This window comes from Orbicella faveolata, unplaced genomic scaffold, assembly GCF_042242905.1.
Source record: "Orbicella faveolata isolate gen_17 unplaced genomic scaffold, um_ofav_v1 contig_26, whole genome shotgun sequence".
Classification (NCBI taxonomy): Eukaryota; Metazoa; Cnidaria; class Anthozoa; order Scleractinia; family Merulinidae; genus Orbicella; species Orbicella faveolata.
Window position 1 is genome coordinate 8,224,547 of NW_028301554.1, and position 16,722 is coordinate 8,241,268.

A 16,722-nucleotide genomic window follows, 5' to 3' on the forward strand; every position below is an offset into this window, starting at 1 on the left:
GAATGAAGTACTTCCACTGTTGGGTGGTTGGTAGTTTGGTGTAGCACTTCCACTGTTGAGTGGAACGCAGATAGGTGCATCAAATCTACTGTTGAGTGTTTGGTAAGTAGGTGCAGCAACGTCCCCACTGTTTTTTACTGCTAGGGCGTCTACAAATTTAAAGACCACTGCTGAGGGATTTGTTTGTAGCTGCATGCAGGTCATTGATTGCCACGTAATGGTGCTCCCCGAGACCAGATACTTTACCAGAAGAAAAAGCTTCATCACCACCCTTTATTTGGGTGGCTTGCTCTCTAGAATCGGTACAGTAAGCATAGTTGAAGTAGAAGTTAAAATGACCACTGCCCACCCTGTTCTTTGCGGTAAATGATCTTAGGGAAAAACAGGTATATTAAGTTAAAAACAAACATATACTTCGCTATTTTCGACTTGATGTTCAAGCTGCACAAAATAAAACCCAAGACAATGATGAATCCGTTATGCTTGTCTGCTGACTGATCTGTTAAGGCAACATGCTGGGTTCATTTAGATGTTCTGTAACTAAAACTGTCTTAGTAAGCTGCCGAGGCCGTGCAACGCTGGTCATTCAGTCAGGAAACAGTCACATTCTAACCAGCGAGTGGAGGTGTGCCCAATTCCAAGAATATAACGTCTTTAACACTGAGATCCTTCTAATACTTATTTGTACAGTGACGTGAAAGTCGAAACCTCATATAATTGGCTTTATAGTGAAAGTAAAGAAGGTAATTAACCTTGCAGACGAGCAAGCAAGCGAGCAAGAAACCATTGTACTGATTAGTATCTTGATATGATTTTTTAAACACTTACGGGCGATTCTTCTTCATATTTGTTAAGTACACAAAAGTATAATTTGGATGATATATTGAGTAGTATTTAGCGAGACGTAAAATAAGTTATATAGCTATTGTTCCAATTAGTTCATTTTGGATTTAACTAATTGGATCCAACTTTTTTTTCGCTTACTCTCTTACCTTTTCTTTCTCTTGAAAAGGAGCACAGGAGAGACGATTATAACGATCAATATGACACTCCCCACACAAACGCCTATAATAATGCCATTCTGTGGATTTGATTCCTTGTCACTATCATCTCTGGTTTCTGTAGTGGAAATTAAAGGCTGGACGCTTAAGATAGTACCGCTCACCGATCCTGCGATACTTTGCTCATCATTTTCCACGATGGCTTTTAGGGCGTTTTCCTTAATGGCAGCTTCCGAGAACCCTTGAGGATGTTGTATATCAAAAGCTAACAAGGCTATTTGAGAATCATCAGGCGATAACTTTGGATAACCAGGGAGAATGTGAACCATATCGCTTGTAAATACAATTTTGTTAGACGACCTCTTTCGCCGGGAACTGCAAAAGGAGGAAAAATAAAGGATAACAAATGGTTTAGCATCACATATTTACAGATTAATCTGAAAATTTGATTAGGGGCACACAATTATTGAAACAGCTGTGGAAATTTATACAAGAGCCTCCATCTTAACCTTCTTTTTAACATACATAACAGGCGAGTCCACCGTTTAGTCGTGCGGCAACTCTTCTGAAGGACGGTGCCTACTAAATACAAAGGTGTTTTCGCCAGATTAGGACCATGTGGGAAAAGCAGCTTCACCTGGGGTAGCCACGCATTTTTCCTCAACGGTCAAACACAAGCACTGAGCGGATTGTTGTTGAATTTTCAGTTTGGACCGTTTCTTGCGAGGAAACGATGGAGGGCGAAAAATGATTTTCACACTTGCACTGCAGATATACTTCAAAGTTGCGTACTGTTTTATTAGTAGTTGTTGCTGTAGGCTTGTATTAACGTATTTTTCTTGCTGGGGTTTACCTTGTCTTGGTTTGTTTTTTTATCATTTACCTTCTATTACTCCATTTTGTTGAAACGAACAAGTACAAAACAATAATAACTGAAAAAGTACCGCTGTGATATTTAGGTCTCGAATTTCCATCTCAACAGTCTCTTGTGTTTCTTCTACTGATGGTGTTGGAGGAGCAATGGAGGATTTGAAAGTACCTAGGTGTGAAAATATTGATTGTAGGAGAGCTGTAAGAAAGTAAGCAAAGTTTAGCTCTACAGGACCTTTCGTTTTGCAATAGAGCACTTTTGAATGCAGCCGCACGTGACAACTTCATGTCGATTTAAGTTTGTACCGTTAATTAGCTCTTATTAACCGAACAGGGGGTCTGTATGGGAGAATCTTGACCGAGGTAGTGAGTGCAGACCGAACTCAGTGAGGTCTGTACACACGACTGAGGTCAAGATTTTCCCGTACAGACCGACTAAGCTCGGTTAATAAGATGTTTATTATATGGCAAACAAAAACAGTTTAATTCGTTTAATGTAACTAGTTTGTACTAGCTGACATTTTGCTTGCGAGCGGCGATGAGCTGAACTTAATTCTACCAAAGTTTGCTCATCCTCTTTACTTTTTCTTTCTACAAGGTTTTTTGGCACTTCCATAACAGTAAATATTGTTAGAAGAAAATAGTCAACATTTGTGTATTTTAGTTTGCAACCTTTTCACCGCAAAACATTACCGGTCTAGATGCCGGTCTAGATGAGAAAATCTAGACCGTTTTCAAGATCGATTTCAGCCAATCAAATTCGTGAGTTCGGTAGTTCCCAGTCATTGTGAGACACAGCCATATAATAAGTAGTCATACAGTGCATATTCATGATATTGTGAGTACAGACCTCACTGCGTTCAGTCTGTACATAAGACCGAGGTCAAGATTCTGCCATACAGACTGACTAAGCTCGGTTATAATAAGATGTTTATTATATGGCAAACAAGAACATTTTAATTCGTTTTATGCAACTGGTTTGCACTAGCTGACATTTTGCGTGCGAACGACGATGCGCTGAACTTAAATCTGCCGAAGATTGCTCGTCCTTGTTACTCGTTTTACTCATCAGGCTTTTGGCACTTCTAGTATTATTTTTCGAAGAAAATAGTCAATATTTTTGTATTTAGTTTGCAACTTTTTTCCCGCAAAATGTAACCAGTCTAGACGCCGGCCTAGATGGGAAAAACTAGACGGCGGTCATTATCGATTTCAGCCAATTTAATTCGTGAATTCTGTAGTTCCCAGTTCTTGTGAGACAGCCCTATAATTTTTAGCAAGCCTAAAAGCGGAGCTCCAGGATAAGCGGGAAATTTGATTTGAGTTTTGTAACTTTGCGGTGAGATTTTCTGTATATTGTTTGGCCTTCTTTTTTGAGTTTCAATCTCAAAATACACAAAAAAGCAGGGAAAATATTTTTATACCAGTAAAATTTATACTTTGGTTAACTTTTAATCCTGGTTTAGCGTTAACTAGCTTCCGAACAACCCGGCCCTGTTTACAAAAAGAAAACCTGACATGAGCCCGCGATCCAATGGAAAACAAGCACTCAGTGAGCGCTCAACTTCAATAAACAAGGGACCTCGATAAGCTCTAAACTTGAGCCTGCATGGATGTCCAATATCAAAGGAGGCTATAAATCAAGGCTGCATTTAACTGGTATGGCCGCCATCTTGCGTGACTCTGTCGTCGTCGTTCGTACGCTCCGACGAGCAATACCGCTACCCATGGTAACCATGAGAAAATCAATTCATAGGTTTCCTTTTTTATGCGGGTATGGGGCTCCGCTATAAAGCAAGTGGCTTCTATGTCACAACAGCAATTAGACTAAGCTATGTACGTGCTCATTCGGCACAAATGAATGCATTTAAAGTAGATAATGGTAATGAAGTTACGGTAGTTCGTTCTTTGTTATAGTTTGATTTATTCTCATATTTTATCCGAACCATAGGACAACAGCGTAAAGAGCTGTGAGATCCCTAGTAAGCAATAGTTATTCCAAATGGGTTCCTTTGTGATTCAAAATATTTTCATTGACAATAAAGCTTATTTGATGGATTTCATGTTTGAAACAATTGAAATGGATTGCTAGCTCGCAAGGTTTTTCTGCTAATTATGGATGTCTTGTGATTACGAAAGCGGACTTTAAATTTCGTAGAAGTTGCACCAACACTGAACCAACATATTGCTTTCTTCAAAAAGTGAAAGATACTAAATAGATCACATTTTTAGAAGTGCAAGACAAGTTTTGATTTATCCTGTAAATTCTACTGGAAGCAAAACTCTGAAATTTTGTGTCTTGGACTAAACAATGCTGACATATATAATCAAGCTGCCAAAGAAAGGCGATCTGAGCCACTGTAAAAACTGGCGTCACATCATGCTTTTGAACATGGCAAGTAAGGTGTTCTGCAGAGCGATCTTAGGGCGTATGAAGACAGCACTGGATGGCAAACTGCGAGAGGGACAAGCGGGATTTCGAGCTGATCGAAGCTGTAAGGACCAAATAGCGACACTGAGGACTATTGTGGAACGAAGCATTGAGTGGCAGTCCTTTTTGTACATCAACTTTATGGATTTCAAGAAGGCTTTCGATAGCATCAGCAGAGAGGTGTTGTGGAGGTTGCTGCGACACTACGGATTGCCCGTCAAGTTAGTTTTCATTATCAGAGCTCTGTATGAGGGTTTTTCTGCGCAGAAGACCGAACCATTGAACATGAGGACTGGGGTCAGACAAGGCTGCCTGCTATCTCCATTGCTGTTTCTGGTTACCCTTGATTGGGTGGCCAGGACAGTGGTATCCAGCGGTCCTTCACGACATCTTTAGAAGACCTTGATTTCGCAGATGATCTGGTCCTACTGTTGCACAGAGTGCAGGGCAGGAGAGATAAGGCACAGGTTTTAAAGGAGCAAGGTGCAAAGGTAGGCCTGAACATCAATGCTACAGAGACAAAGCTGATGCGTATCTGGATCAAACGTGGCGATGGTGTATCGATCGAAGGGGAGCAGGTCGAGGAGGTGGACGAATTCACGTACTTCGGTAACATTGTAAGTAAGAAGGGAGGTACTGATGACGACATCCAGGAAGGTATTGGGAAGGCAAGGCAGGCATTCGCGATGTTGAGACCAATATGGCGGTCTACGACAACTAAAACCAAGTGGAGAGTCTTTGAGTCAAATGTGAAGGCTGTGTTCCTGTATGGTTCTGAAACTTGGCGGCTAACCAAGGGTTAGCGGCTAACCAAGGGTTAGCGGCTAACCAAGGGATTGAGGAAGAAGCTGCAAGTGTTCATCAATAAGAGCCCGAGGAACATCCTGCAGATTTGGTGATCCAGACGAATACGCAATGAGGAGCTTTGAAGACAAGCAGAGCATCGACCAGTAGAGCAGGAGATAACACAAAGAGCCTGGAGTTGGATTGGCCACACGCTGAGAAGACCAAACATATACATAGCGAAGAGGGCCATAGAGTGGAACCCATAAGGGAAGCGCAAGAGAGCCAGACCCCAGCACACCTGGAGGCGCACAAGAATGGCAGAGTTGGAGGAGATCGAGAGACAGCTCACATGGCAGGAAGTGAAGCACATGGCTGAAAATAGGGTCAGGTGGCGAACACTAGTGGGCGAACTATGTTCCATCAGGAGAGAAGAGGATTGAGTGAGAGAGTATATAACACGGTTTCTTGTTCCATTTAAAACAGACCCTTCTTTTTTGATCCCCAATTTTGTCACTGGAAAGTCTGGATCGTGCAAGCAATTCCTTTAAGTTTTTAGTTCTGCGATGAGCAGGAAAAAATAATCAATGTTTGTGCTAATATCTCGATCGATCCAGGTGACGATCAAAGCAAATGAGCATATTTGTTTGAAATTCGTAAAAAACGTAAATACAGCTTTTTTATTTCAAATATTGGTACAAGAAGGCCAAAAGTTAATCACAGTATTTATTTCGACCGATATTGGGCGTACCAAGATGCGTTTTAAGCTCGTAAAACTACGCAATTTTTGCCACTTTCATAGCGACTTGAAAAGGCAATTCTTCGACAGTCGACGGAACCCTTCAAAATGTTTGAAAAATGTAAAATTTCCTATTGTTAGATAGAAGAAAGGTAAAACTCTCATGTTAAGTTTATCCCGTGTTCTAGTTTTGTAACCTGTTTCAATGCGAGTACCAAGAATTTTGTCAATTTTCCAGATATTTTTTTTTTTGCATATTTAATGGCACAAAGAGCTGTATTTTTGTTTTTTTTTTTACGAATTTCTCCACAACTTTAAATTCTTAGAAAATCGGAACAATAGTTTTGAAAGTAGTTCCCTAAAAGCGTTCTTCAGGTAAAGGTTTAGTTTCGAACCAGGCCAGCCATTCTCCATATTTCCAGTCAGTGACTCTTAATAAAGTCGCACGCATCTTTACCCTAAACCAGTGACAGAATATTTGTTAGCAGTTCCACGGTTACACGTGTTCCAGCTAAACCCAGTGCAAATAATCCTCGCACCCTGTTATAAGTATTTGAAAGGACCATTGCAAGGAGTGCTTGATTTTTATATGTAGATTTTTATATATAGCTTGCCATCATGACCTTTTCAAAGGAAATACGTGTGTGTCATGTGAAAAGAATACTTTGAAAATACTTGCGTGGCTTATGACATGTGTATTTTAACTGAAATTGATCAAAGCACAGTATGCTCGTCGTGAGCAATATATTAATAAACAATAAATGGTAATGAAATGGTATGCTCGTGAAATTAAGAAATAATGTCACTTGCGTTTTAGAATTTTGACAAAACGCGCGTGAAACTATTTCCTAATATTACTCGTCACCATTTGATTACCTGAACTAATTTTACCCGTGATCTCAGTGTATACGAGTTAACTATCAGATCGTTAGAGCCGTTATAAAAGTACATTTTATTGAAGATTAATCCAGATAATCTTCCGGCTAGAGCTGCAAACAGTAATTTACACGTTACACTTTAACAGCACTGGGAGAGTACTTATATATGATATAAAGGTGAAGTTGGGGCCTTGTTAGTCATTCAGGTAGTCGGTCGGACCGTTCCGGCTGCCCATCTGTTCGTCAGTCATTAGGTCAGTCATTGAATCAGCTGTTAGTCGGTCTGTCCTTCCGTTAATTCCGGCTGTTCGTCCTTCCGTTAGTTAATCAGTCATTCAGTTAGTCAATCATTCATTCATTCAGTCAGTCTTTCAGTCATTCAGTCAGTCTTTCAGTCATTCAGTCATTCAGTCATTCAGTCATTCAGTCATTCAGTCATTCAGTCATTCAGTCATTCAGTCATTCAGTCATTCAGTCATTCAGTCATTCAGTCATTCAGTCATTCAGTCATTCAGTCATTCAGTCATTCAGTCATTCAGTCATTCAGTCATTCAGTCATTCAGTCATTCAGTCATTCAGTCATTCAGTCATTCAGTCAGTCAGTCAGTTAGTCAGTTTAGTCAGTCAGCAAGTCAGTCCATCCTAAGACTTACAAAATTTAAGTATAAAAGCTATCATAAAAAAAATGTGTAGAAATTATAAAATCTACGTAGCTTCGGTACCCATCGAAAAGAGTACAGTTACAAAATTGTGCAATTAATGGCAAATTAACAAGCTTCTACATATATCATAAAAAATGCCTGTTATTGATGAAATAAAATACTTCCCCTCAAGCTATAACCAGTAACTATAAGTATTCGATTGTATCGGTGTTTCTAACTTAGTATTTGTTTGAATCCAGGAGTACATCAATAGTTAGTCCAGTGGGATTGCTCGGGTCAAGACTGTGCTAAAAATAACTACTGTTGGTGATCGATGTTTCCACAATCTGAGCAGAAGCTGTATTTAGTGAAGAGAAAACATAGTATGAAAACATTAAATATGCTCCTCTTTAAGGAACACCGTGGTCGTAAAACAGCTGGTTTTAAAACTCATATCAACCTAGCTTAGCAGCCGAACAACGCTGGTAAAGGTAACTTCATGCAAATAGAACGTTTTCATGATGTGCGCATACGCGCGTGGAAACAGAGACAGATATGGCTTTTGAAGCCAGGTCTAAAGATGGAAATAGCATTAGACGCCAGGTCTGAAAACGTACTGGCAAGTGAAAGAAGGGATGCGGATTAGAGACCAAGTTTAAAAACGGGTATATGGCTCTAGAAGCCACGTCTGAAACCGGGTATGGCCGCCTCTCATTTACTTCTCCTTCCGGTTCGAGCGAATCTTCCTTAAGACGAACAAAGCCTTATACATGTAGGCTCTTTAAATTGAAGATATGTTACTGGATAGTAACTCTACGTGCCATAAAATCACTTAAACAGTATAAAAATAGTGAATATCACAGCCTACCTGAAGTGAGAAACCAATTTTCGGAAAATTTTATTGCAGTTGCCGTGAACAAATTTTAGAACAACCTCGATTTTATGGACTTCGAAAATTTGGTTCTCACATGTACAATTATAGAGAAAGAAAAAAAATTGTACCGACCTTATCGTTCCTTTTTCTCAAAAGGCAAAGTAAAACAACTCACTTCAGTGTGGGCTGGGATCTTTTATGACCAATTACATTGCTATTTGTATTTACAGTTGATTTTTTTTTCAGTTCCGATCTTTTGAATCACCGCTATTGGGTTAGTTAACCCGCGGTAGACTTGGTAACGTCTCCCTTACTCTTCTCAACCTAGGCTTCTAATGATGCAGGCTCACTGTTGACTGTTTGGCAGATGGATGCAGCATCTCCATTGGTGGGTGGTTGGTAGACAGGTGCCGCAACTCCCCCACTGGTCTTCTCCGCTCGGATTTCTTGTGACTTAAGATCACTGTTGAGGTTTTGGTCGATAGATGCATCAACTTTAACACCACTGTTGAGTGTTTCGTAAGTAGGTGCAGCAACATCCTTAGTGTTCTTTACTGCTAGGTCATTGACTGCCGCGTAGTAGTGCTCCCCGAGGTTTGCTTCAGACGCATTACCAGATGAAAAAGCTTGATCACCACCCTTCGTTTCGATGGTTTGCTCTCCAAAACTGGTACAATAAGCATCGTTGAAGTAAACGTTGTTATAACCATTCTCCGCCTGGTTCTTTGCGGTGTATGATCTAGGGAAAAAATAGGTATATTAACAAACGAACAACCATACACTTTGCTATTATCGCCTTTACACTCAGGGCACACACACACACACAAAAAAAACCCCTCAACGATGATCAGTGCAGTAGGCTAATCTGCTGACTGATCTGTTAACGTAACATTGACTGGGATGATTATCGTTCAAAGTAAATATTCAAACCTCTTCCATTGTCTTAACAAGTTTTATTACTATAATATTTTCTGTCAGTCATATCATTGCCTTGTTTTTAAGAAACATACAATGGAGTGACCACACCTCATGCCATTCTGACGTTGAGCGCGACAAATTTGCACTTCTGTAGATAAATGAAAATAAATTCTAACTTTTTGATTGAAATTTATTTGAAACTTGTAAACTTCCTTTTACAGACAATCTTTGGCAGTGCTGATAGCGTCCTTCATTGAAAAAATGTTCAGGCTTACGACTCCTCATCTATTTCAGATGTTCTAGTTCAAATTTTGAATTTAGATTTCCGTAATTAAAATGTTCTTAGTAAGCTGCCTAGGTCGTAGAACGCTGCGCATCCAGTCACAAAAATTGAACGACTGTGGACTTCTTTGGAAAAAAGGACGCCTTTTTAGTCTTCTCCCCCATGCCATCACCTTGCCATTATCACCTCCGCCCTCGCTCCCTTAATTAAATCGAGAAACATCTGAAAGGATCAAAATACAAAACAACAGCTGTACATTGTCACGTGTGTGTTGGAGCATGTAGTGTCAGAATTATTTTAACTTAGAAAAGAGCACACGAGTGGGGAAATCCCAACCATCTGACTTCTGTACGCTATGAAGCTGTTATTTTCTGCCTCTGTTTATTTTTTTTTGGAAAGGGCGCTATATTTCGAAACAAAATTCATTTGCAGGACGGAAGCCACAACTTGTCACAAACGATACGCACCGTAATAATTATAACAGATCAACACGCACAGTTGGTTATTCTACTTCCTAACTATTAAATACAGAAAAGTATAAACTCAGTAATATATTATATCTATTATATATATATTAGTCAGAGGTAAGACAAGTTATAGAGGATATTCCATGGTCGAGCGGAGTTACGAAAATTATCTCCCCGTACTGAAAATTATTTCACTCGTTCGCTGCCCTCACTCTTGAAATATTTTTCAACACTCGAAGATGAATTTCGTATCTTCAAGCGACCATGTAAATTTCTTTTTATTATCTAAAATATTAACAATGTATAACCACATTTGTGGCGATTTTCCGAAGATTTCTGACCACTTTCCGAAGATTTTCAAAGATTTTCCAAAATTTGTCCCAAGGTCAGACGAACGCTTTCGAACATTTTCTGAAGATTTCCGAACATTTTCCGAAGATTACAGAAGACAACCGAGGATTGCTGAATACTTCCGAAGAAGATCTGAAGATGTGTCGATCGTACACCAACAAATTTAAGGGTGGTTAAAGGGACAAAGAATATATGTTATGTGAGGATGTCAAATCGTTTTTTATCAATGTGTTACCACTCGGTATACCATTAACTTTTACATAATAAATATAGTTATTGTTTCAATTAGTTTCAGTTTGGATTTAGGCAATTGGATGCAACTTGTTCAAGCTTAATCTCTTACCTTTTTCTTCTCTTGAAATGCAAGAAAATAGCGACGAGAATAACGACCAATATCACACCACCCACGCAAAGGCCTATAATAATGGCATTCTTTGATTTTGGTTCCTCGTCACTTTCTTCTGTGGTTTCTGTAGTGGAGGCTAAAGGCTGGACACTGGAGATGGTACCGCCCACTGATCCTCCAATACTCTGTTCATTACTTTCCACGATGGCTTTTAGGACGTCTTTGTCAATGATATCATCTGAGAATTCTTCAGGAAATTGTAAATAAAGAGCTAACAAGGTCACTGAAGGATCATCTATCGATTCCTTTGGATAACCAGGAAGAATGTGAATCCTATCGCTGGTAAATATCATTTTGTCGGAAGACCGCTTTCGCCGGGAACTGAAAAAGGTAGAAAAAATACAGTGTAAATGATTATATAAAAACAAAAGATTTAGCGCAAAATATGTTCAAATTAATCTGAAAATTCAATCAAGGCATAATTATTGAAACAGCTGTGGAACTATACTACAGCTTCCTCCTCAACCTATTTTAAAATAATTATTAAATCATTTATATTTTGTATTTATATTTTCTATTCTTTGCATTTCCTGGCGTTAGACCATTTCTAACAAGGATCTGCTTATAGAGTGCGAACGAGAGAGGATGGGTACCATCATTATGCAGAGACGATGATGAATAGGTCATGTCATCAGGAGGGAAAGAGAATCTGTTTCCAAGACTTGACACCGGAGGGTAGGCGCAAGCGGGGAAGACCCAAAAATACATGGCGACGCACTATAGAGACAGAGATGAGAGGCTTCATTCGGCCACAGCTGGAGCTCCATCCAAATGGTGGCCGGGTACAGACAGCTGCGGAGGTCCTTTGTTCCTGCCCTGTGTGCCGTTGGGCATGACCCGAATTACGTCGGCATGAAAAGTGAGTATAAGGGCTTGTTCGATTGGTAGATTGTGGTATGATTTTTATTATTGCGCGCGGAGAAAATGAATTTGTAAGGAAAATTACTCAAACCAGTCAAATCATCGACTTACACAATTTATAGTCTGTTCACGAGAATATTTTCAGCGTAAAATCGGCAGAAGATATCGTGAAAGAGTGTAGTACGATCATAAGTCAAGATCATAAATTAACATAACTCATCAACGGCCAAACACAAGCACTGAGCTGATTTTTGTTGGTTGAATTTTCTGCTTGTCTGGCTTGGACCGTTTCTCGAGAGAAAATAATGGAGGTCGCAAAAATTACTTTCAAATTTGTACTGCAGATATACTTCAGAATTTCGCACTGTTTAGTGATTGTTGCATGTTGTGATTTTTTTTATTCACGTGTTTCGTAGTTGGCTTTTTACCTTGATGGAGTGGATCCACATCGTGTTTCGTCAACGGCACAGTAATCTGTCGCTGCCCTTGCAACTTCTCTTTTAAAGTCACTTTCCATTTGGTCATTCCACTAATTAAGAACAGGAAAAGAAAACCAAAGAAGAAATGTCACATTAACAAGATTAGACTGGCCTGTCTTCAAATTCAACTTCGAAATGGTTTGAGTTAATTGATTTGGAAAGGAAACCGAAATTACGAGTCAGAGTAACAATTCAATAATAGAGATACTAAAGAAATATTAACCGAGATCGTCTAACTCACTCGTGAACATTTTAGATGTTCTACCCATTCTCTGATATGATGATATTAACAAGGTGGCAGAAAGGCGAGATAAATAATAATGTCTTGCCAAAAAATAGTGAAGTTTCAATCCCGACCTTCTTTTGACACCAGTGTCCGACAAGATAGCCACGGGGTCATCGCCGTAACGTTTTTAATCTGCTGGTTTACATATAGAGACGATCGCTTAATTGGAGCCGCTGAGCTGCATAATGCAGAAGCCCTAAACTTTTCCAAGTCAAAAAAGCTAAAATGAGTATTTTATTCGAAGAATGCTTGCTCCAATCTTTTTCAATAAATTTAAGAAACTTCCCTGTTTTGGTCAGTGATTTATCAGTTGCCTTCTATTACTCCCTTTTGTTCAACAAAATAGTAAGAAAACAATGATAACTGAGAAAGTACCTTTTTGATATCTAGGTCTCGAATTTCCAACATGACTGTCTCTTGTATTTGTTTTGTTGATATTGTTGGAGGAGCAATGGAGGATGTGGAAGTACCTGGAATAGGAAAATATTGATTGTGTGAGGGTGCAGCCGAGAAAATAAGTAGTTCAAACGGCAGTACTAAACCATAAGGGCATAAAAAACGCTAAAACTGAAATAATGTAGTGATTTGTACACATGTAGTACATGTAGATATTCGGTATAAAGGTCATTTCATCTCCTTTCCCCAGAACCAAGAAAGGCCATTGCAAAATCCCCAAAAAATATCAAACAAGGGGAAATTGCAGATAAATGAATGTTCCGTTAATGAGTATTTTGTAATAACTTAAGTAATTCTCTTACCATCTGGGATAAACGCCGTATCACAACGCAGAGAACAACTATGAAAAACAGCCACAAAAACACCATCCAAATGGATACAGAAGCAATGGATATGAGCCGGGTGGATTGCGGACAAGGAACTTGAAAAGAAGCCAAACTAATAGAGGCGTAGCTTTTGGTCGGTTTTTAACTGAATAATAATAAAAAAGGATGACAAATGAACAATACCTAGTAAGACAGACGAAGACAGGGGTGCTTTTGTAGTAGATGAACTTCCCGAAAGTGAAGGCCTAAAAGTGGATGGTTCTGTAGACAATGAAGGCTCTTTAGAGGAAGGCCTAAATGTCGATGGCTCTGAAGGCAACGAAGACACTTTACTGGTGGAAGGCCTAAATGTCGATGGCTCTGAAGACAACGAAGACACTTCAGTGGTGGAAGGCCTAAATGTCAATGACTTGGAGGACAACGAAGGCTTTTTAGTTGAAGGACTAACTGTCGATCGCTCGGAAGCCAACGAGGACTCTTTAATGGAGGAAGGACTAACTGTCAATGACTTGGAAGACAACGAAGTCTTTTTAGTTGAAGGACTAACTGTCGATGGTTCTGAAGGCAACGAAGACACTTTACTGGTGGAAGGCCTAAATGTCGATGGCTCTGAAGACAACGAAGACACTTTAGTGGTGGAAGGCCTAAATGTCAATGACTTGGAGGACAACGAAGGCTTTTTAGTTGAAGGACTAACTGTAGATCGCTCGGAAGCCAACGAAGACTCTTTAGTGGAGGAAGGACTAACTGTCAATGACTTGGAAGACAACGAAGTCTTTTTAGTTGAAGGACTAACTGTCGATGGCTCTGAAGGCAACGAAGACACTTTACTGGTGGAAGGCCTAAATGTCGATGGCTCTGAAGGCAACGAAGACACTTTACTGGTGGAAGGCCTAAATGTCGATGGCTCTGAAGACAACGAAGAGACTTTAGTGGTGGAAGGACTAAATGTCGATGGCTTGGAAGACAACGAAGGCTTTTTAGTTGAAGGACTAACTGTCGATCGCTCGGAAGCCAACGAAGACTGTTTAGTGGAGGAAGGACTAAACGTTAATGGCTCTGTAGACAACGAAGACTCTTTAGTGGAAGGAGTAAATGTCGATAGGTCTGACGTCACTAAAAGCGTCGAGGTTGATGTTGTGGAAAACGTTGGAGGTGCAGTGTGCCCCTGGCAGCTTCCATTGGTAATCGAGACATCATCGATCGCTATGTCACCCATATATGAGGATCCTACTATTCCTTCAAATGTCACCTAGATGAATTAAAGATGAATGAGAAGTGAAATATTCCATTTGTAATCTCAGGCAAAACAGAAATTATGTCCTTAAGAACGAAGAATTGTCTAGCTAAGTTATGTATTTAGGACAAGCGAAGAAATGTATTTTACTACTGACCGTCGGCCCTTGTCTCTATCTTTCTCTTTTTATGTTTGCGTTTGAGTTTCGTGTGTTATTGTCTCATTAGTATAGATTTTTCTATATAGCTGTACGTCTGTATACGAATAGCCCGAGAAATTAAACGTGCTACACGTTGCTCAAGGCTGAGCTATCAAAGACGCATATTGTTTTCCATTAATAATATGAAAGGGAAAGGCTGAAGTATTGCGTAATTTGCCAGGTAAATCATATATCTACCGATTGAAACTTACCATGCTATCCAATTGAATGGTTCTTTCCGCCTTTATCCAGTGGTTTCCATGGTCTCCTGATGCGTTGAAAACTACCGCACTTCCGCTGAAGACATTCAGAGTGCCCATAGTGTTTCCATACATGTGGTAATAGAACTTGAGACAAGAGAGTTCTCCATTTCCCGATACAGAAATCTCAAGCTTTGCGTTATCACCCTCGACCCGAGGAGAGGACGTCTCTATATACATGTAGTATCCTGTGACCATAAAAAAAAATTAATTCCCCTACCTGAAGCATAACAAATACTTGTTCAAAATATTTCCTAAAAACAAAGAAATAAAGCCCAAATATAAATTATAAATTTGTATTGCTGGAAATTAAAACAAACGAACAACAACAATTAAATGAAGTGGATGATATTTCTCTTACCAAACCCACTGGTATGATCGTAATCTGGACCTGTGTGATAAGACCAGGTTGATCCCGTGTTTAGTTTCCAGTCAAAGACATCTGAGTAAGACTGTTGCCAGCCACCACAGAGTCCACTGTCGAAGTCGCAAGATGTACTAACTAAAGTGGAAATAGATTTATTCACAACCGTAATCAAATAGTCGGTCAGCGAACACTGCTGTCATTGTTAAATTTAAACAAAACCCAAAGTCAACAATATGGCCAATCAAAGAGGAACCTGACGGACCATGGCAAATCATAATTCCAATCAAATACATATAGGAAAAAGAGAAAGGGGTGGGAAAGGAGAAGCACCCGAAACCTTGTTAAAGCGACAGTGGCTTTAATGTTATTTGCAAGAGGATGACAATGTGGCTTGAGTTTTTCATGATTAAAACTGCTCAGCGTACTTATAAATGGAAAATCATAGAAATGTAAATAACCTTCAAAATTTAAGTGAAAGCTTAGATCTATACTGTCCTAGACGTCTTCTTTGTTTTTATATCGATTAGTGCGATTATCATTCAGGGTTGGCAATACAGTCAATTGATCTCACAGGGTCATTGTTCTTAACGTGGTACTATGATCAAATTATTACGCCTTGAATTTTTAGGCTTATTACATAAAATTCCGTGAAAGATTAAAACGCCGTTTTGCAAATACCTGCATTGGTTCGGGAGATATTTAAGTTTTAAAAATGTGTAAAATATGCAAATGAGATAACTGATGACGTCATGTAATCAACCAAATATTACATCGAGTATATAAATAGCGCTATCTCGGTCAATTTGAAGCTGAATTTATTGAAACTTGGCAGACTACTAGTTCTACATGCAACACACCTATGGCTGTCAAATTCTGTTACCATGGCAACCCACTCTTTTCCGGGCTCCTCCAATCTGATTTCAATATTTTAGTGATTTTCAGCTCGAAGAACATTAAACAAGGCCAGGAACTCGACAGATGAGGCACCATTGACAAATATCAATAGGTAGCGCTAAAGGTGGCCAGGAAAGCCTTTAATATTGGGGAAGTCTGGAACCCAGTGTGTTGCCATAGTAACAAAAATGTTAAGCTCATATTGTGGAGCACCTTTAGTAGGATCTTACTGCAAAGAATCAAACATTTCTGATACAAATTGCCTGAGATATCTTTGTCATCATATTTGATCAAAACTCGATTGAGTTTATGATGTCATCACTTTATTTTGCATATTTTAAAAACTGGAATATCTCCGGAACGAAAAGAGATATTTGAAAATAGTAAACAGCGTTTTTCTTCTCGTACAGGCTACTTTTTTATGTTTGAAAATGGCTGACATCGGAAAGATGCGATTTTCTACATTGTACCACTTTAAGATGATTTCCGCAGAATTTATAGCACAAGTGCTAGTGGGGCCGAGCAAACAACTGAAACAAATAATTTAAATTGAACATAAAATTGTTAAGAATCCCAACTGGCCGGAGGCAAACCAGTTAGCTATTTAAAAGGGTGGCTACTCGGGGCTACCGAGAAACAAATCCAGGTAGTGGTCAGAGCGGGACTCGCACCCGGGACCGCTGGATTGCGAGTCCGACACGCTGACTACCCGGCC

The 16,722-nt window shown here is 39.5% G+C and overlaps 1 protein-coding gene across 1 annotated transcript in view; it reads right to left on the reverse strand.

The window, feature by feature from the left end:
* Positions 1–8,397: 8,397 nt before the first annotated feature.
* The window catches only part of LOC110059306 (uncharacterized), a 31,903-nt gene continuing 23,578 nt past the window's right edge, over positions 8,398–16,722 (reverse strand). Inside the window, exons 16-22 of the mRNA XM_089296165.1 lie at positions 14,699–14,934; positions 14,168–14,302; positions 13,933–14,074; positions 12,644–12,738; positions 11,932–12,032; positions 10,580–10,963; positions 8,398–8,956 (exon numbers count right to left, since the gene is read on the reverse strand). Of these exons, the coding sequence (XP_089152291.1) occupies positions 8,542–8,956; positions 10,580–10,963; positions 11,932–12,032; positions 12,644–12,738; positions 13,933–14,074; positions 14,168–14,302; positions 14,699–14,934 (1,508 nt within the window). The 3' untranslated portion in view covers positions 8,398–8,541. The remainder of the gene's footprint in view (positions 8,957–10,579; positions 10,964–11,931; positions 12,033–12,643; positions 12,739–13,932; positions 14,075–14,167; positions 14,303–14,698; positions 14,935–16,722) is intronic.